The sequence below is a fragment of the Phoenix dactylifera genome, chromosome 2 (genome assembly GCF_009389715.1).
Source record: "Phoenix dactylifera cultivar Barhee BC4 chromosome 2, palm_55x_up_171113_PBpolish2nd_filt_p, whole genome shotgun sequence".
Classification (NCBI taxonomy): Eukaryota; Viridiplantae; Streptophyta; class Magnoliopsida; order Arecales; family Arecaceae; genus Phoenix; species Phoenix dactylifera.
In genome coordinates, this window is record NC_052393.1 from 23365247 (window position 1) to 23387434 (window position 22188).

General features: G+C 37.9%; 3 protein-coding genes and 1 long non-coding RNA gene across 5 annotated transcripts; 2 read left to right on the forward strand and 2 right to left on the reverse strand.

Moving 5' to 3' along the window:
* The first annotated feature begins 3652 nt into the window (after positions 1-3652).
* Positions 3653-5166, forward strand: LOC103696806. Its single transcript, XM_039123961.1, has 2 exons — positions 3653-3890; positions 4032-5166. The coding sequence occupies exons 1-2, from the start codon at positions 3653-3655 to the stop codon at positions 4778-4780; spliced, it is 987 nt and encodes a 328-aa protein (XP_038979889.1). The 3' UTR covers positions 4781-5166.
* A 3072-nt stretch (positions 5167-8238) lies between these two features.
* Positions 8239-13979, forward strand: LOC103696804 (endonuclease 1). 2 transcript variants are annotated; one of them, XM_039123696.1, is made up of 10 exons: positions 8239-8346; positions 9268-10097; positions 11606-11786; positions 11969-12076; positions 12188-12243; positions 12331-12414; positions 13100-13195; positions 13279-13343; positions 13507-13580; positions 13665-13979. In XM_039123696.1, the coding sequence occupies exons 2-10, from the start codon at positions 9969-9971 to the stop codon at positions 13787-13789; spliced, it is 918 nt and encodes a 305-aa protein (XP_038979624.1). In that variant the 5' UTR covers positions 8239-8346; positions 9268-9968; the 3' UTR covers positions 13790-13979. The 2 variants fall into 2 exon arrangements, with proteins under 2 accessions (XP_038979624.1, XP_008776745.1); XM_008778523.3 differs by lacking the exon at positions 8239-8346 and adding an exon at positions 8371-8533.
* On the reverse strand, positions 11356-13102 carry LOC113461243. Its single transcript, XR_003383380.2, has 3 exons — positions 12485-13102; positions 11893-12405; positions 11356-11766 (listed from the first exon to the last, which is right to left on the reverse strand). It is a non-coding gene; the product is annotated as an uncharacterized LOC113461243 (long non-coding RNA).
* A 2663-nt stretch (positions 13980-16642) lies between the features above and the next one.
* LOC103696803 (H/ACA ribonucleoprotein complex non-core subunit NAF1-like) lies at positions 16643-20038 on the reverse strand. Its single transcript, XM_008778522.4, has 3 exons — positions 19318-20038; positions 19079-19156; positions 16643-18425 (listed from the first exon to the last, which is right to left on the reverse strand). Exons 1-3 carry the CDS (start codon positions 20020-20022, stop codon positions 17151-17153), a joined length of 2058 nt encoding a protein of 685 aa, XP_008776744.1. The 5' UTR covers positions 20023-20038; the 3' UTR covers positions 16643-17150.
* Between the last annotated feature and the right edge of the window lie 2150 nt (positions 20039-22188).

Here is a 22188-nt window from a genome sequence, read left to right on the forward strand (position 1 = left end):
AGTAAGCTTTAATTACCCATGCTTAACTGGGTGCATTAATCTTATTTAATAGTTGTCGGAAAGTAGTAAGCTTTAATTCGTATACCCATGCTTGGAGGGTTGTTCCAAGTTTTAATTACCCATGCTTGAAGGGTTGTTCCAAGTTTTTCTATTTAAACTCCTTATGCTAATAGAATTTGCAGACTTGAGTTGATTATCCAATTGAGCCTTTAGCTTATGAAGAAATGCTTCTTCTTAAAGTCTTATCCTTCGATGAATTCCGATAGATGGTGAGTTCTTGCTTTGTATCCCTTGTGAGTTTCTTTTGGGTGGTGATTTTTGTATCTCTTTAGCATTCTTACTCGGGCGATGAGCTTATTTTTCCTTTGGGTGGTGATATCTATATCGCATTGGAGTTCTTTTTCTTTATCCTTTTATTTACTATTCCTGCTCGATATTATTCCTAAATCATAGTTGCCTGGTATTATTCCTACCCGGATACTTTGTTGTCCAAGGGTTGAGCATTTCAAAGTTTGTCGTAACCATGTTTTGTGTCGTCGATGAAAAGATAGGATGACGGCTGAACTCTATCTCTCTCTCCCTATTGTCCGATTCTTGTTTACTTAAAAATACGCTAAACAAATCGTTGTTAAAACCGACAAACAAAGTTTAAATTAATTTTACTCTTACCTTTTCTACTCGAAGAATAGTGGTCGTAAGAGGTCGATCCACAGGGAGGCGATTGGAGTTGCATAAAAATTAAAACGTTCACTCGGATTCGAAATCGATTTTTGAATGATAGAAGAAAAACATTATTTTGAGGATGTTAAATGATTCTCTATTTACCAGAGAATATTTTTTTAATTGAAATTAACTAAAAGACAGGTATTTAGATTCAAAGAGTATTTATATATTTAACTAATCAAAAAAGAGCTTTGGCATAAATTAAAATGGATGAAAAATAGTGCTAAGAAGATCAAAAGCCTAGAACATAAATTGTATAAAAGAAAATTTAATGTATTGCATAAAAAGCAAAAAATTAAACTGAACCTGGAACACGGATTGCATAAAAGAAAATTGAAAGATTTTATAAAAAGAAAATTGATTACAAATAAAAATGGAGATTGAAAGCCTAATATTTCTTCTTTTTTGCAAATAACATAAAGAAAACAAAACAAGAAGCTTCTCCCTCCCGGTGGAACCCTTAAAACAAATAAAATATTTTTTTTCTTCTTCTTCTTCTTCTCGGAAAACAGGGCTCTTCCTCTGTTTCTTTCTTTTTGGACCCGAGCTCCCCTTCTTTCTTTTCTCCTTTCCTCTCAGCCGATGGCCTCCTTATATAGCCAACTCTCACCCGGTGATGGATCCCCTGGAAGCGCGCTGGTTGATGATGGCAAATCTGAGAGAGGTGGACGCACGGATGGATCGCGATTGCATATATCGTGGGAGCTGGAAAATCGCCGGGAGTGCGTGATCGATGGGATTCAGATGAGGGGTGGACGCGTGATCGCTGGGTGTGGCTGGAACGGGCGGAAGAAGCTCTGTAGATGCGTTGTGATGTGCGGAAGAGCTGGGATGCTGGGAGGATCCAATCACGGCCGCGGTGGAGGCTGGGATCACGGGAAGAATCACGGGCGGCTGGGACGCTGCAGATGGGATTCGTTGGCTGAAGAAGAAATGGACGTGGCCTGCAACGGACGGAAGGGGCTGCTGGGAGGAAGAAAAACAGTGAACTCAAAAAAAAAAAAATCCCGTAACACTGTTCATATGAACAGTGTTTTTCGTAACACTATTCATATGAACAGTATTTTTACGGAATACTGTTCATAAACACTGTTTATATGAACAGTGTCATCTCGGAATACTGTTTATATGAACAGTAATTTCAGCATAAATAGTAACTTCAGGAATGAATAGTATTTTCAGCTATTTTTCATGGGATTGGAGGTTAAAAAGTTCTTTTTCTTTCTGATAAAGTGAGAGTGGGAATCTCTATTCCAGAAGAGTGCGGGTGCTAATCCGAAAAGGAGGGAACGTGGGGATCACTGGAAGATCGCATGCGGGCTCGGATATTTGGGTTCAAATTTGCTCGATCAGATCATGGCAGGATTGGGCCCGCGCGGTTTGGGGCCATAATGCATCCCTCTAAATCCTACCAAATGCACATTTATAAACTTTAATTTATACTAATCTGTGCCAAACAAAAATATAATATTAACTTAGTGATTTTATCGTTTTATGTTAGCAGTAATACTAATTTAAGCAGCGTGTAGATCGCACTTTTGTGCTCTCATCACTCCTCTTTTGTAAACAAAATGTTAGACTAAGGTGGCAATGTCCCAAACATCTCCACAGGAGTTGTACCAATTGTATCTGCTCAAGACTTCACCTAAATTTTATAAACAGAATAAACATGCCTTTATAGACATAAATAACTGAGAGCTAGACTGTATGTATACATAAAGAAAAATAATACATGAATCAGAAGATACTCCAAGATTGGATATTGATACAAGATCAGGGCATCATGTGAATGGTAGCACCAAAAGATAATGTAGTTTATGCCTCGAAAAAAAATAAGATAGGAAGTCATTTGATTCTTCTAAATGGAAGTACTTCAATTGTATATAGTTTTCACATAATATAACATTAGTGTTGATTTAAGTGGACAATTCATTACCTTCAACAGGAATTTTTCATAGTATCTGCTACCATTATCAATACTGAAAGGAACTATCGCTCTTTTATTCATTGACAAGACTTTTTTATAAAAAATATTCTTTCCAAAGTTAATCAAATTTATGGTTTAAAAAGTTCAAAATGGATGTACTTCAAATTGCCTATATTTTTTACACCATCACCACCGACGCCAGTGCGTAATTCATTACATTCAACAGAAATTTTTCATAGTACATGCAACCAACATCGGGACAGAATTAAAGGAACTAACTATTGCTCTTTTATTCATTGACAAGGTTTTTTGAGGAAAATATTCTTGACAAGGTTAATGACACTAACTAGAGTTGGCAATGCATAGCCGTTTAATTTGTTTAAATTGATTCAACACATTGTAGGTCGGGCTAGATTATAGGTTTAATAAAATAGTCAGCGCAGATTCTGGTTGACAAATTTTTAATCTAATTTGTATCCCACCCGTCTCGTATCTAATCCGATCCCCCCTACCTCTAACATTGGAATCCCACTTAATATGTTAAAAGGTGGCAGGCTAGTGTACATCGACGAGCCTACCATTCCCATCCTTAAAATTGAAACCAAGGTCCCAAAAGGTCGCTGACCGCGATCAGGCAAAGCCTTTCTATGCTATTGGGTTTCTGCCAAAGATCCAAAGTAAACAAGCGATTGAACACTGATAACAGAAGAAATTCCACTAGGAGGAACCAAATTACGGGGATAGAGACATAACCAAGCTCAACATCCTAGTCCTCTTCTTTCAGAGGCCAAGTTCCACATTCTACTGATAACATAGAAAAGGCCATCTGCCTTCCACCAGTTGAATCCATGGCCTTCTTGTTAAACTGGAATTCTGCCTAATATAAGTCTAACAAAGAAGAGCCGAACTCTTGAAAACCCACACTACTTGAACCTTATAAATATATCAAGGATAGCAAGCCTTTTAACCAGCAGCTGAGTTAATCTCTAAAGTTTGTTAAAGATGCAGTCCATCGAGAGCAAATGGATGGCGATGTTTCTGCTGCTGTTTGTGGCAGCCACAATGGAAATGGGAGGAGCCTGGCCCCAAGACAAGGTTACTTGTCGCATGAAAGGAAGCCCATGCTTTGGTAAATTTGTCAGATGCCCAAAGGAGTGCCCACACATCAAACCGAGACACCCGAGGGCCAAAGCTTGTTTCATGGACTGCCGCTCCCCCAAATGTGAGGCTGTGTGCCGAGGTAAGCATGGCTTCTTTAACGAGCTCTCTCAACTATCCATTGTTCCTCTTGAATTCAGCTAACGAATAGAGGAACTAACTTCACTAAAAAAAAAAAAGAGTCAATGTTCTGCATGGTGTGAAAACTCCATTTAATTGCAAGATCACTATCAAATTGCAGTTTGCCACAAACCCAACTGCGAAGGCCCAGGGTCTGGTTGTCATGACCCTCGCTTCATTGGTGCTGACGGTGCTGTGTTCTATTTTCATGGGAGAAAGGATGAGCACTTCAGCCTGGTCTCCGACCCTCACCTCCAGATCAATGCCCGCTTCATTGGCCTCCGGCCTGCCGGCAGGACCCGCGACTTCACTTGGATTCAAGCTCTTGGGTTCATGTATGGTTCTCACAACTTCACTGTCGAGGCAGCTCATGTAAAGCAATGGAGCAACGACGTTGATCACCTGAAGTTCTCTTACGATGGAAAGCCTTTGCTGGTCCCAGAAGGACACCTCTCCCATTGGAAGTCACCAGATACAGAGCTGACTCTGGAGAGGACTGGAACCAGAAACAGCATCATGGTCGTGCTTGAGGGGATTGCAGAGGCCATGCTCAAGGTGGTTCCAATCACCAAGGAAGATGATGAGTTACACAACTATCAGATACCATCAGATGATTCCTACGCACATTTGGAGGTGCAGTTCAGATTCTTTGGGCTCTCACCTCAAGTGGAAGGAGTTCTGGGAAGAACATACCGTCCTGACTACGAGAATACGGTAAAGCGAGGCGTGCTGATGCCTGTAGTTGGCGGAGAAGACAAATATAAGACTTCATCACTCCTCTCTGCAGACTGCAAGCTGTGTTCATTTTCTCTCAAGGAAGATAACGAGATAGAGTTGCGCATCCTGCGCTGAAGATAGAACATCCCAAAAAAGTGAAGTAAATTTGCAATAAGAGAGATTCTTCGACATAAATTAAGTTCACAATGATGCTTAAATATATATATTGTCTTGAGAATAAAAGATGTGTGAATCACATCGACAAACATAAGTGGCTGTGTATTTATAAAATGGGTGTTTGCCATGTAATCTATAAGAGCATTACTTGAAAGCACAAAATATGAGATTGATGCATATGATTTTATGTTTGTTAATGAAACTAGGAGGATTTGAGACCATGGACTTGGTTCAAAAGGTTGCATGAATCAGCAAGTGATAACTACTTTATGCAGCGGACAGCTCTTCTAATCTAGAAAGAATTTGGACTCCCATAGTTTTGAATAACAACGATTTTTTTCTCTTGAACTAGGCAAAATTAACTCTTTGAATCATTCAAAGAAAATGCCTTCCTCACATTATTGATGGTAAATTCGACTTACCAGTAAATGAGAAATCCAATTTCAGTTCAAGAATCGTTTAGCTGTTTATCGCATCCATATAGGGACATCCGTTGCATATCAAACTCAAGCATTCATACACCAAGACTCTAATAATGGTCATCAGAGATTATAGCCGTCTTATATGGCAGTTTAACAGATAAAATACGTCCTTATAAGTTTCTTCCAAATATAATATTATTTTTATCATAAATCTGCATAATATTATAATGCGAATACAAAATAATATTATGTATTTCTCACAATAAAATAATATAATATAAAAATGCGACACACTGTTGTAATGATCATAAAAGTGTAAAAGGAAAGGTTTCTTGTTTTTTTTTGAATATACAGATAATAATACATTATAACACTATAATGAATGATAATGCTCATTCTATAGCCTTTATGTCTATAATAAAGGGTTTCTCTGAAGGCTCAGATTGGCCTTAGGCTCTGAAGTTGATATATTACCCATTTATTACGGGAGCTTCTCCGAAGTACAGTTACAACAAGAAACTCCAAATCAAATTCGACAAAGTCTGGTCTCTCTGAATATTCCAATGGAACCTTGTCTAAGAAAGAATTATGTAGAAGTTCATCAAGTTCTAGCCGATCTCAATGGAAGCTGCCCACCTTTGGTGTTCTTAAGTTATAAGAACCCACAACACTGCTAGTTAGGCAACATTGTGCCATCAGTTTTCTTCTATTTACAGCTGGCCATGTAGGTTCTCAAAAGAATAGTGCTCTACATATGATAAATGATCAGGCCAAGCACCAAAATTTTGCTGGTTTATGGATTCTTTTTACAGTAAATGATTTAAGAATAATGCTCTACAAATGTCAAATGATCAGACCAAGCACTACATTTTTGTTGGTATATAGATTTTTTTCAGAGCAGATAGTTTCATATCATTGCTTGGTTACACTTGAAGCAAATTATGAAATTGGAAAAGCAAATCTTGTGGGGAGGGCTGTGAGCGGGTTGGTTCCTTCTGAAAGATGGTAGAAACTAAATATATCAAAAGCCAAGCTTCTAATGTCTTGTGGCTTCTTTTAAGTCAATTATTATATTTAATGCAGTCCCAAAAGGATGTTTTTCATTTAGGGCTTTGGGAATTAGGAGCTGGGTTGCGACAAGATTTTCTCTGTAATGTTTATGGACATGATGATGTAAAATGTTTTCCCCAGTTGAGAGGCTCTTTGATATATGCCCCTGATCCAAAAAAGGAGTTCGGCCACTCAATGTATCTCATGTATTGCCTTGAATTATAGAGAAGAATTGGCCCCATATTTATTGAACTGAATTTGTTTTGTGATTCTTCACTGAAATAGGGCTTAAAGTGCTCAGCTTCTGGTGATACATACTGCGATTATGATGCCAAAAGTTAGCATGCATTTAGATGCATTTTAGAATTTTTTTCTGGGTAATCAGATCAAGGAATGATTTTTTTTCCCATGGCAGAATGATTTTCATATTTTTAGAAGACAAAGTTAAATTAGCAACCAATATATAACATTGTATTTTGTAAGGGCTTTTATCATTTATCAAATAATTTGGCATGGTTAAAAGATACCCTTCTCGAGATTCCTTACCCTCTAAGTTTTGTTATAATTAACAATCTTCTCAAAGAACAACAACAATAATGTGTCCCCTCATTTTGTTCCATCATCTTTTGAGCTAACAATATGGTTTAGCAAGAGATCATGTGATCAACATTCTCTTATCAAGAAGTGGAGGAAGAAAATTTAGCCCAATAACTTATCAAAAAAAAAAAAAGGAAACAGATATGAACACCAATAAATTAGTATTTTAGTAAACATAAATTATGCTTCACCACAAATCTCGCTTCTTAAATGACAATCTTTAAATTTTTCAAAATATTAATGAAAATATCAAACATAACATAGGTGTTGGGCTTGAAGGGATAGGAATGAGTGTCTTCCATTCTAACTATTTAGTTGGAAAAAGTTTTATTCCCATTCATGATCTTAGAGAAGAATAAAAATGTCCCAATCTTTCAAAGTCTAATCTAGATTTTGTCCTATTATTTAAATTCCATTTTGATTCCTATTTTGATTTCAATCACGAACCAAATGCATCTGAAAATATGTCTATTCCGATTTCTATTCTAATTTATTCCAATTCCGATCAAGAACCAGTTCTTTGGGAACTTTTACTATACTACTTCCTAGTTTGATGTTGAGAGATGGAGCAAAAGTTTTGAGAGAAAAAAGAATGAGCATCAATTAAAATCCTTTGATTTTATCTAAATTATATACTACCCATACATTTATGTTCCTAACTTTTTACCAACTATAAATACTTTCTTTTTTTTGATTGGTAACTGAACTATAAATACTTTTTAGTAGCTATACATCTGGTGGCCATGAAAAATATCGAGAATCATCTATTCAATAACAGATGGTAGGGTGGATTTTAAGAATTTACACCCATTGGGTTCTCGACCCTACTCGACCTTAACACAGAAACTTTTAAATCTCCTATTTAAAAATTAGAGGTAGGGAAAGATATCCAAAACCCGTAGCAGATTCACAATGGAGGCATGTAATGGCATATACCCATATTGAACCCCATCCGGGGTATTTACTAAGTTACTTTTTCTAAAAGTTATTTATTTTTGTTAGTTTAAGATACATTTGATTTTCTAAAAATTAATCTTTCTATTTGTTATTTGTATTATTGCGGAACATTTAACTTGTTATATTTTTTATCTTAGAATCTCATCTTGATGTTGCATGAGGTACTAAGGTTTAATATTATATTTTTTATTTTTTGATTTTATATGCTGAAAAAATAATAAAATAATTTGTTACAGTTTTACTTTTACCTTGATCGGTTCCACCAGACACGGTAGGGATGGGTAAATGATTTCGCATTGCGGGGCGGGTGCAGTTAATAATAGCATGACCACCCTGCATCCGCCTTGCCATCCGCATTTGAGAAGCCCTTATAATTTATATGCTCTCATTTCTTTCATTGGACGGCTCAGATCGCTGGATCGTGTTCCTGCAGAGCCGCGGAGCGCGGTTGTGGCGATGCAGGAAACGAATTTTCCTTGCAAAAATTACATTATAAAGGTCACATAAATCTCAACAACTTTATCTTTTTTTTCTTTCTTCTCCTAAGTTTCCAATTTGGATTTCCAACGTGATTTTACGAACGCAGCGAAAAGATCGAGGATCTCAATGCCTACCTCCGTTTCGAAACCCTAATATTTTTTCCCCATTTTTAGTCATTTGGGTTTCACTCGTTAAATACCTTCAGGTAATGTTTTTACCTTAAGCTCTATAACCACTTGATTTTCTTTTTCGTGAACTTTTCATTTCATTTTTTTTCTAATTTGCAATTGGATTATTAGAACTACAAGCTTCAAGAGATCTTTCAGCTCGAAATCCCCAATCTCTGCATTAGGTTACAGTTCTTTTTAGACACAATTTTTTATTGCTTTAGGTTGGAATCGATATTTAACTGTAAGAATTTTCTCAACTAATGAGTATGACATATTCTCCAATATAACTTTCAAAATGAAAAAAAGAAAAAATCCTGAAAAATTGATGGTAGAAGGCTTGTCCTGAAGATATATGCTTGCTAATGAGCAACATATTTGTTGTTTTAATTTTTATTGCCTTCTCGATGTCTAGTTCTAAGGTTCGTCGTCTCGGTATCAGACGGTGCCACACTAGCACAATATTGATACGGTACGGTATGAAATTTTTTTGGCGTACCGTGTATTTGTACGTCATCTGTATCAGGTACCGGTACCAAACCAGTATGATACGACACGTTCTGTAACATCCGATTCAGGCTAGTATGGTATACTATGTCTAGTCCATTCTAATAAGCCTCTCACTTGTTCTGACAAGCTACTATGTGTGCAGATCTGAGTCTATGTTTGTGAAATGTAACTTATTGTTTCTCATTGCACTTAAAGTAACAGCATGGCTAGCTGCATCTTTTATTCAATGATCATTGTTCATATTGATGTTTATTTCATGCAGATGAATACTCCCTCGCACGCCTGCCAATTGTCGAGAAGAGACTGGCTCAAGGTTGAGTCCGGCTGGCGGCAACCCTCAACCGCATCTTCCTTCTCCGCCATCCCTTTCATCTCAAGAGTGGTAGCAGATGATCTGCATCTCTGGCTCAAATAAGTACGTCATGTACATAGGTTGGTGGAGTGGACGTTGGCTGCACCGATCCATGCGACCGCCCAGTTGAGAGGATATGAAGAGAACTCTCAAGTCACCAAATATGCAAAATAGCCATGTAATTTGCTTTTCTTAAATCCATTCCTCTCCACCGCAGCAAGCAATCCATTTAGCTTCACCTTTCCCTCACGTCACTCTTATGCCCCCACACCTACCACCTCCCCTGTCTCTGTCACATAACTAGGCGATTAAGGCAAAGCCAAACTTCCAATCTAATGAAGCTAGCAGTTTGTTTTTCTTTGCAGTTTGGTAGATGCCTTCTCTTATACTGAATCTAACACTCATTTCTTGTATGATAACTGAAGCTTTAATGGTAAAACATGAACTTCTGGGAGATGAGGGGGTGAAGCATGAAACTTGCACTCAAAGAACACTTGGGCTCGTGTTGCCATCCACTATTTAATAAGCTTTGGTGTTGGTGGGTTTAAGTAACTTCTGGTGTTTGTGTTTTGCATCTCCAAGAGGAGGAAGAAGAAGAAGAAGAGGGTAAGATGGTGATGTACACAGGAGGTGGCTTCATGAGTTTCTCCATCTTAGTGGTTGGTTTGATACTGGTTTGGGCATCGGGAGCTTGGTCATGGAGCAAGGAGGGCCACATTCTGACCTGCCGGATTGCACAGGTAATCCAAAAAGGCTTGTGCACGTTGGATACCCTAATGGTTGGGAAGTGCAGGGTGTAAATTTCTTTATAGTTTGCAAAGTATTTTTATAGTTTGTTCCTTGGGGGAAAACCAATTTTTAGGTACATGTCTTCTTGATTTAGATTTAATTACTAGGTAGGCCCTTTGTTAACGAAGAGTGAAAAATAGTGAAGGAAATGATGTATAAGTGGGAAAGAGGTAAATTCTCAAAGCTGGAAATGGGAATACCAAGGTCAAGAAGATGGATTATCTCTGGATGTTCTTGAGGAGAGGAAAACCATTGAGAAGGCAATCTGTGATGTTCTTGTTTACAGGTCTACGAAATTTTTTGTTATCTCTGGAGCTATAAGTACATTGGATTGACCCATTTCTGAATTTAGAATTCAGCTGTGAATAACCTAGCTCGATCCGAACCAGAGTAGACGATGCTTTGGTTTACATTATAACCTGTTTCAGATGTTGATTAGGTTTGAATTATTATTTTAGCCGAACCATGCCAACTCTGTTCACTTTAAGCAATACATAGTTAAATCATCATTTTGTATTATTGAATATAATTTAAAATGTAGTTGTCGCCCTAATCGTATGTGAAATAGGTTGTTAATGTTGTCTAAACATTGATTTACTGCTATTTTCTTGATAATATGTTTATAATACAATTATTAATTAAATTATGCACGCATCTTATAATCTATATGCGAATAACTTGACGTGAAATATCAATAAATTGATAAAATATATCCAAATTCCGTCCAGTCCAACCTTAGTGAAGATGGATTAGAGTTGTGTCCAATATCATAACCTGATTCAGATATGGCTTGGAGTTGGGTTTAGCCAAACTTATATTTCAACATTGCAGCCCTAGTTATCATGTATCTCAATAGCTAAACTTGGCTAACGGATCCACCTGGGGCAATTTTTTTCTAACGGTCCCTCTTGAGATCCATTATTTCAAGGACCATGCGTTTGAGTGCACATCCCAGCTCTATGCCCATTTTAGGGATCATTTTTATTCCGAGCTCAACTTATTGTTATTTAATACCTATAGAATTTGAAAGCTTAATTACACATCACATAAGATTGAAAGCAGACATTCTCTATGAGGAGGTACTATTACTGAATCATTGGAAAGTATCTTGAGAAAACCCTACAAACTGTTTGATCACCAAGAAAGTGAGAAAACTTTAGAAAGATAAAAGCAAAACATATGCTTTCCCACAAACAGGCTGCCAGTTCATCCAGCTGAAGTCCCTTTGTGATTATAAAAAGAGACCTGGGCTTGATTCCACATCATAAGCATGTAACTTTACATGTACAGCCTAATAGAGCTAGATCCGACAGACAGATAATAGATGCCCAAAAAATCGAAGAACAATGACATTCATTAGTAGGATCAGGACCAGAATTTTCCAACATAAACTAGCTTCATGTCAATCCTCACCAAGAGCCTGGTAAAGTTGGTTCCTGATAATGCAATCCTGTTGAAGGATATGTTGGAACCCGAGGCGGCGGAGGCTGTCAAGAACCTTCTGCCAGATTATGTCAATGGAGATTTATCAGCACTGTGTACATGGCCCGATCAGATCCGGCACTGGTACAAGTACAGGTGGACCAGCTCCCTTCATTTCATTGACACCCCGGACAAGGCCTGCAATTTTAAGTACAGCAGTAAGCCATCATTCTCATCTTACAACGACACTGCTTCAACTCATATGTATCATTTACAAGCAAAGAAAATTTGAACAGACATGAAGAACATTGCATAGTTTTGCACCTATGAGAGAATGAAAGAAAAGGTGGTTTTAGATTTGGCTTTTGTTTTGTTTTTTGATCCATATGTATGATGGTAGGGGACTGCCATGATCCACGAGGAGCCAAGGATATGTGTGTAGCTGGTGCCATCAGCAACTTCACCATGCAGCTACTGCACTACAAAGAAGGGACATCAGATCGCAGATGTAAGAAAGTAGCTGTTGCTCGATGCACGCTTGCAATCTAATTTGCATGCGTTGTATTTGTTCTTAATTTCTTCAACTTAACTCTCTGTCAAATGGATTTTGTGTCCACAGATAACTTGACAGAAGCCTTGCTATTTTTGTCCCACTTCATGGGAGATATCCATCAGGTGTGGGAATAGGTTCCTGCATTCCAGTAAAGGTTCAATTCTCATTAGCTTCCCAATTTGCTAAGCTCCATTTGATTTTTCTTGCAGCCCATGCATGTTGGATTCACGAGTGACGAAGGCGGGAACACCATACAGCTTCACTGGTTTAGACACAAATCTAACCTGCATCACGTAAGTCTGTAAAGCCAACCTGAAATATAAACTTTGATCATACGTAAAAGGTAATTGGTAAGTAACCAACCATGCATTGCTTCAAGAGCTTGGCAGTCTCAGATGTTCTTCAATAAGATGGAAGAAGCTTTTGGGTACTGAATCCAGAACTTCAATATTTAATCTCCATACTTCAAAAACTTGACAGTCTCAGAAATGCAAAAAGGCTGATGAAGCTTTCTGAAACTGAACCTACAAGCTCAATATGTTAATCTACATTCAGCATAAGGAAATGTTCAAAGTAACCTCATATACCAGATCATGACTGCCCATGGGTAAACCGCACTTCCCACCGCTGTCTCCTGCTGCTTCTTCATACAGGCTAAAGCATTGCATTAACAGGCTTTTACAGGGGACTACCTATGTCGCATAATGTATTCCTTTAAAAAGGTCTTACAAAAACTTTTTCCTATCCATTTTACAACAGACTTTAAAAGATCGCTTGCAGAGATGCACGAAAACTTCAGATTGATATTTCCATGTCGCAGTAGATTCTTCAGACATAATGGAAACCTAAACACCCCATATACAATGTTCCTGCCAGTCTACTACAACTCTGTTTAACTCAAATGCATAACATATAATATTTCAATCATTTTTCCCTCAGTTGACTCCAGTTGCTTGTGTCTTTCTCATGAGCTATTAGGTTTGGGACAGGGAGATAATCCTTACAGCTCTGGCAGACTTCTATCAGAAGGATATGGATGTCTTCAAAGAAGACCTTCAAAGTAATTTTACCACTGTAAGTTGAACCCTAGGTCCTGGATGGTTATGGTTTTATCTTCGACAAACCTAGCTTGTGCCCTCTAACATTATTTATGACAGGGGACCTGGTCAGATGATGTTTCTTCTTGGGGGGACTGTAGTGATCTCTTCTCTTGCCCCACTAAGTGAGTATTTCCACAAAATAATAAGACTGTCCTATGATCTCTAGCTAAACCTGCCATATGGAGCTCCAAAGCCAGATAGCATCTCTTAATATATTTCAGTAGAGAAGACTACAACAATATGGAATCTTCTCGAATTAATTTGGTATCATGTCTCTCCAAACAGATACGCTACAGAAAGTATAAGCATAGCCTGCAAGTGGGGTTACAAAGGAGTCAATCAGGGAGACACTCTAGCTGGTGAGTTTTCAATGAACTCATGAAATGGAGTTAAGGATGCACCTTTTAAAAACATTTAATGTTTGTATTTTGTATATTTTATAGATGACTACTTCAATTCAAGGATGCTGATCATCACCAAACGAATTGCGCAAGGTGGAGTAAGGTTAGCCATGATTCTGAATCGAGTATTTGGCGAGCACAATCAAGCGATTCCATCACCAACATGAACAAGAGTTCCCTCTCTTTATTTGCCAAGTTCCACAAAATACTATCCAGATAATACACAGTGTGATCATACACCAGTTGTGAATTGACATGTAGATGATTTAGACTTGTTATTTCTTTCACAAATATGAAAAAACTAAAATTGGTTCCTTTCTAGCTAGATTATAGAGAATAGTATAATTTACTATGTTATGCTCTTTTCATGTGATCCTGAAAGGCTGTAAGAGACGGCCTAAGGCAGGCAGAATCTAAACGGCTATTCAAAACCGAAATAACTTTATTAGTGTAGATAGCAGGCAGCAATATACACATATATACATATACATATACATACATACATACATATACATATACATACATACATACATATACATATACATACATACATATATATACATATACATATACATATACATATATATATATATATATATATATATATATATATATATATTAGCCAAAAGACTAATGGCAAAAGGCAGTTTCATGTAAGAGTATTTCAACATGGTTTGAGAAAGGTTTTGTAATGAATCTCTAACTGATGGTGGCTACTAGTAGGGCTCGTTGCACCAACTCTTTTGGTCATATCTGTTTGCGAGATTATTGGCAGCACCCAGTAGCAGAAATAAAAACCAAACAAAAAAAATTAAGTAGGAACAGTGGGAAAATGAACACTGATTTAAAATATGTACTATCAGAAACCAAAAGGAGATAACAGGCTTGTTCAGGAAACTACACCTTATGCCTATCTAGTTTTGTATTTTAGGAGATTGAGGGGAGTGTGAGGCTCGGTTTTCTGTTTTTTCTGCTCCTCCATTTTCGCTTCATTATCCCAATAGAAAGCTGCCACCTCCAAAAAACTACATCTTCATGTGACTGGCCATTCATGACAAACCGAATACCAAAGAGAGCCTTATAAAGAAGGGTTAAAATGTCACTGGCAACTGTTGCCTTTGAGATAGTCATATAGATAATAGCTTCACCTTTTTGTGAGCTGCCTTTTTTTGCTTCCTTATGGCTCAAGATTCTGATTGTCTCAAATATACCAAGTTTCCTTGGAGAATTTGCTCTGATTAAGCCGGAGGAAAAAAAAAGTACCAAATGTTCAGAGCCTAGATTGGGATCGGATTATAATCGCAATTTCTTGTAACATCTGGAAGGAAAGGAATTGCAACATTTTTTTAAACAAAAAATGCACTGACTCTGATGATATTCCCGTCGCAGAAAGAATCAGCAAATTTCTGGCTTCTATGGAGCTCTTTGCAACCTCTCTACACTCCAAATATCGTGGTTCCTTCCATACCCTTTTTGTTGTTTTACTCACAATCTGGATAATATGCAGTAATTGGTTCTTAAGAAATTGGTAGGTCTCCCACCACCGTGGCATGAAACCTTCCTTTCCCTCAGAAGGAAAAAAGGAATCTGGTTACACACTTCATGCCTAATCCTTCCTCCAAAAAAAAAACAAAGCAAAAAAAAAAAAAGATTCATAAGGAGGATGCTGTAAAACCTGAAAAAGAAGAGAGAAAATGTTTTGCATTCTTCAATTAGACTTTTATATGAACGTAGGTTTGCCCCTTCAGAAGCAAGAGAAAGCAGAATGGGTTGAGGGTTTATGGGGTTAGGTCAGTTTTAAAAAGACTCCCCTCTTTTCTCTGTAGACAGCCTCCTGGTAGTCCCCCACAACTTGAAAATTTGCTTATATGAACCCAAATTACCCAACTTACGAACTATTTTTAACCTTTCAAACTGATACTTAGTCAAGATTTGATGTACCAGTCGGTACCACACCATACCAGGTGTACTGTATTATACCAGTACCGAGTCAATACATGGTACCATACCATACCGATACTTGATATGGCGAACCTTGTATACAATTAACTTTTAATCTCTGTCACTAGATATTAAACTTTTCTACCTCTATAGCTAAAGATCATAGCACTAGCAAAATCTCCGGCGTAAATGCGAGGAAAAGTACTGATATAAGATTTTGGGGAACAAGATTTGATTTTGCAAAGAGTTCAGTATGAGAACCATAGACAAATCAATATCCTAGAACTATAAATCACAATTAACTTATAAATCAGCAGTTAAATTTTCTACTAACCTCCATGCATCACTTTCTTAGTAATCATGATCCAACATAAAAGACAATCACATCTAATCCCTTAAATCCTTCTTTACAACTTCTATTTATCAATTTGTTGGCAATTACTTTGTTTCTTTTTTCGGTATCTGTCAATAATATTTAAATTGACTCCAGAATATTTTGTTTCCAAGAAGATCAAATCGTAAGCATCCTTCTTTTCTTATATCTACATTTATTCTAGATAGTTTCACTACAGCTTTCTCTCTCTCCCATTTTAAGGGTATGCACCCTCATGATGGCCAAGTATTCATGATCATATCCATGCAGCACCTTCAACTTTATTTCTGTCTGGAAGAATTCAACATAACTATGTGGCAATCACACAACACTTTTGATATATGTCTTCAACTTATCTCCATTTTAATTTATTAGCAGTATGTGACCTTCCTTTTCTTACGAACGCAGAGTACATGCTCTATGTTATCTAACTCTCATTTCGACCAAGAAACTCATTTCCATGTTCACCTCCCTGTTTAAATTATTGAAAATACGATACCTTTCTCAAACTTCGAAACATTAAATTTTTTAATTTTTCAAGCATTTGTTCATGTTGTTAATTGCAGATAAAATGGGTGTTGGTGCTTTGGAATTCTACGGTCACTGAACGCTTCACATGAGTGGGAAATAATGGGAAAACAAAAAAACAGTATAAATACAACAACAGAAATACCAAAAAGTTAGTTAGAAGATGACTGCCATTAAATAGAATTAAAAACAAAGTTTTGAATTAAGCAATTCTCAGCCGATTATTCTGAAAAATTTTGCGACTCCAAGCAAGAATTCACCCATTACATGAACAACAAATCACATACACCAAGGAGCATTCTTGCAAGTGACAAGAATGATTTTGACTACGAGAAATGTACAGAAAGAAATGGTGCTGGTCCCTGGTATATGCACACTATAACCACAACTGACAAGCCATATGCCAATTAGGCATATGCATCATTCCTGCATCTGCAACCACTATGAACAGACATTTTAAAAAAAACACATCTTCAAAGTTGTCTTTCTTTTGGAAAAAAATGGAAAATGGAGAAGAAAGCAGTTCTGCTTAAATGTATGGCAATACAAATTCTAATCTCTGTTCTACATGTAAGGCTGATAAAAGGAAATGCGTCACATAAGGTAAAGCTCTCTGCAAGGTAAAATTTCTGATCGCTTATCTATATATTCAAAAACATCCAAACCAAAACAATATATATATATATCTACCCTTTTCGCCTCCACGCACCTCTGCCAAAGGAATGACCACCTCCTCTCACATTAAGCTTTCTTCCACGAACAGATGAACTCCCAAAATTATATTGCAGTGGAGGCAGCATCCCAGCATGAAGAATAGTTGGTGAATGTTGTTGGTGACTCTGTCCATTACTTAGCCCTGCACCTCCTTGTGCAGATATATTGCCTTGCCCAGATGATGCTTGACTAATGCCAACTGGCCCCGCCAGCAAAGGAGCCACAGGACCAGCTAAGACATTTAGTGGCCTGAATGGCCATGGCATGTTGGTAGGAGCTCCAAATAGAGGAACAAACTGCTGCTGCTGAGATGGCATCATATTCATATTACTATTAGAAACCTGATTTTGATGCTGCTGATGATGAACATGGTTTCCCAACTGCTGGCTAGGTGAGGCATTCATCTGAAATCCTCGGATAGCAGCATCCAGCTGCTGCTGTGGTGGCATTCCAGAAGCCTGAACAGCATTTGGCTGCTGTTGCAGTGGAAGTGGCTTTCCATAGGGCCAGAAAGCATTTGGCTGCTGCTGAGGTGGCAAACTATGAGCCCAAATAGAATTTGGTTGCTGCTGTAAAAACTGGTGAGATACATTAGGAGGACAACCACCTGAATTCATTGCTTGTGGAACTGCTGGTACCATTGGAGGAGCACTTCCACATGCACTCCCAGCTCCCAAATAATATGTACCCCTTCCATAAGCAGAATTGTTTGCACCTAAAGATGCCAGAGGGCCTGAAACTCCAGGTGGCACCTGGTTCATGGCCACTGGACCACGAGGGAGTAGAGGTCTCAAGCCTTTCCGAGGCTCAGTGCCCTTAGATTTGGTCTTTTTCCTTCTGGATGCATTCTGACAATTCCCCTCTCTCTTATCATCAGCTCCTCTCTTTTCTTGGTGCAGATATCTCTTATATTCAGCTTCCTTCTCATCATCTGAGAATTCCACCTGCTCAGTGATCTCCTCATCATTCTCACCTGATGCATCATAACCTTTCTTATACAGATCCTTCACACTCAGAATGTTATTGGCAAATTCCATGACGAACGAGACAGCAGTTCCTTCGCTGATTCCAACTGGGACATCTTTGTCAGAATTATATCTGACAACATAGTAAGGGCATTTTACAGGTCCAAATATTTCATCCACGAGCCCTAATGGAGACCTAGTATCTGTTTTCCATATAATAGAACCCTCATTAAGAGGGTTGTGATTCACTGAACCCTCAACAATAACTTTGGTGCCCAAAATCTGAAAAACAACGGAAAACAAAAACTTTAAATCAGAATGGGTGTCAAGAATTCAGTGGAGTGCCAAGACTAAGTAGAATTAACTTTCACTGACTTGAAAGTCAATCAACATCAAGAACAAAGAAAATAATAATAACAAAAGCATAAGCTAAGTTATACAGAAACCAAAAAGTGCAAAAGAGTGATGAATATTTGGAACAGAAAAAGAAACAAGATGCTTAAAACCAATGACTCCAGGTACCCATTCTGCCATGCCATGCCAACAGGGTGCCAGCAATATGCATACCTATGACACAATACCCTGTGTATTGCAAAGTATCAATACAGCTTGATACCACTCTTGATATGTTGCTTTTTTCTCTAACGTCCAATATGTGGTGGCACAGCATGGCGTATCAGGCACACCCATTGGCACCTGCACTTGATACTTGAACTAAGCCAAAATTTCCATTAAATTCTTAGACAAGTGAAGATTGGTCACAGTTTTCAGCAAGGAAACTGCTCTGACATATTTGATCTACTTATCCAATAAGTGCAGGGCCTAAAAGATATTTGCACTTCATAAATTCTTAGATCAGTGAAGATATGGTTCTGAAAAAAAGTTTTTCCAGATTGAAAGTAAGACAAGGCATTACAATTTTCGCATTATCTTACAGATGAAATTGTCCCCAATGGCGACAATTGATGGTGCGGTTCCAAGGTTACTTCAACTGGAGGAACTGGAGGTAGCACCTGCAAAGGTGGAATTTCATAACTTATTAAACTCAAAACAAACGTAAATTACAATTGCATAATTGTACCAAAATAAACTCAGTAGGCGATGAGCCAGTACCAAAATTCAAACATGGAAGTGAAATTAGCAAAGCAGATAACATCTCGACATCACAACTCACCTCGGGCTCGTGTTTTGACCTGATTGCTCTCTTCGCAGCCTCTTCTTCACCATCACTACCAGCAACAAGTTCTTCCTCTTGATCTTCTTTATCTTCACTATGCAGACTATCACCATCCTCATCCTCCTCCTCGCTGCTTGAAGAAGAGGATTCTTCACTTGAAGAATCATCACCCCCCGACTCCTCCGATTTTGTCTCACTACTATCCGCACCATCCTCACTGCTATCAGCACCATCGTCTTCTCCCTCCAATCTCGAGTCAGTAGCCAAAGAAACCCCACTGCTTCCTTCCCCCTTCGATGTTTGGGCACTTCCATCGACAGGGGGTTCCACAGGAACGCCATTGACGGCCATGGGGACTCCACTACGATCCTCTTTCGAATCCGCAGGATCAGAAGGACCTATCAAGCTAACCTTTTCCATCTTCCGATCGATGGGAGAGCCCAACTCGAGACTTTTCGACCCCGACCCATCTGGATTCACGGCGCTGGCGCCGAATCCTTCTCTGGCCAGCTCCAAATCGGCACTTTTTCGATCGGAGCCATCTTGGTTGGACCCATTGGCTTCATCCCCCAGCATTGGAGCGCGATCGGGCTCGACGGCGAGGGATTCAGGGGAAGGGTCGGGTTCTCCGGCGCCGGCGCCAGCATCATCGCCGATCGAGCTAGGGTTTCTACTCGGTTCGGGATTGGAAAAGGAGTCCATTTGAGAGAGAGAGAGAGTGAGGGGGGAGGGTTTGGTGTTTTAGCTGTGGAGACCACACGTGAAGGAATCCACGTGGAGCCACTGGGGCCTTGCGTGGCGGCATCCTGCGAAGCCACGTACGTGTGGCAGGATATTGCGGGAACGCACGCACCTAGGTGGGTTGGGCCAGGCTGAAGCTCAATTTGGTCCCACATGTGGTCCAGAGTCAGCTTTGGCTGTCCTCAACTCAAACAGACGTATCCCCAGCTTAACCCAATAGGCATCCAGTTAGGCTGAACCGTGGTGGTCCAAAGTTAAATTTTGATCCTATTTTTTCTTAGGACTCCTTTGGTTTGTGGGACAATAAGGGAAGCTTAATTCATTAGTTTTGCTTGCGAGGTCTCAAACTAACAGAGGCACAGATGCAAAGGCCGCAGGAAAACGTCCAATAGGGATCCGCTCTACCATAAAGTTTTCACTTCACTTTCTCACCATCAGAATCAACGGTTTTAGTTCCGTAAATGCTTTCGTATGAAGCTTGAGTCAAGTCTAGTCTCATGCAGTGAAGATCGTCAAGCAATCATTGCTCGTCTCTCCGAAACCTATTGATAAGGAACGCGTTGAAGTGTATTGAATACAAAAGTGTGGTCAACGAAAAAAAATAAAGAAAGACTTCTTATTTAGTTGGAGTTTTTAAAAAAGAGAGATGTGAAAATAGTATTTCTATGGAAATAAGATTTCCATGATTCATAAAAAAAAAAAATCGATAAGTGATATGGAAAAGCTACTATCCCACCGGTTGGAAATTGGAATCTTTTTTTTCCAAAACTACCATTAGGCTATCAAATCCTGAATAAGGTATTTCTCTTTATTAAGGGTATAATAGATATTCCATATACTTTTCCAAAAAAGTAGATGCTTAACCAAGCATAAACCACTCTAAATTGCATCATTTTTTTCATTGTCAACCAAACATGCTAAAATCATTTTTTTAGACATTATTTTTCAAAAAATAACTTTTCAGAAAAAATATTTCGGTGATGAAAAAAAAATTTGTGAACCAAACAAGTCCTAAATTTTTGTAACAAATCAATGCTAAGAAGTTTGCCTTTTTGTTTGCATAAATATGCAATGTTTATGTTTACAAGTTAAATTTTATTTTTTCATCATTATATATACATATATTTTTGGCAAGTGCATGTTTTATGTTTTCAAGAGAACCATGTAAAGGGATCATTCGCAATAACTTTCATGATATTCTTAGAATATTTTTTATATACAACGCCACTATTGTGGTTTGAAACATCAATCTCTCCTTTCTGATGCTTGCTTGCATGGTATCACTCTTGGCCATTTGGGTCGGGGGTAGGAATTAGATTGCTGTCGAAGTCGGTCCTCGATGGTTGGGGTGGGTATCAGGTTGAAGGGTGAGATTAGCCCTTCTAATTGGGAGCCAAATCTTCTATAAGGAGGGATGTGCTAACTAAACGATTAAATGTTTGTTGTTAGATTTTTTTTCCTTTTAGATTACATTAATTGAAATATCAATCATAATAATATCAAAATATAATTATTATTTGATAAAAGCTTCCTATTATATATAATAGATGAAAGGTTTCTATATTGTAAAATGAACCATATTCGGACATTTTTCATTTGCAAATTATTATACAAAATTATCTTTTTAAAATATATAATGCGAATGCCATCATCAAGGTTTGAAATATCAAACTCTTATATCCCGTGTGAAGAGATACGCCAACTAATGGAGCCATGCTAGATGGTTAAATTCTTTTGATTATTGTGAATATATGAATTATGATAGATATAAAAATAATTTAAGAACAAATTTCTTATTCAATAAAAGCTTCCTATTACAATAGATGGAAGGTTCATTCATTGTGGAATGAATACTGCTTGACTATTTCATTAGCAAATAAGTAATTCTAGCGAAAAATTATGAAAGTAACAAGTTATCCTGTTTAATTATCAATTTTTCTTTAAAATTCTTCTATCATGCTTTATAGCAAGAATTTAGATTCCCCATCACCTTCAAACTAGTGCTTGAATCTTGGATTATATGGCATAAGATCCTTATGCTCATTTTTGAATATTTTACACACAATTCAGGTTTTTTCAACTATACTCTAGTTAAATATTTCTTTAGAATTTTATTGATTACATGTA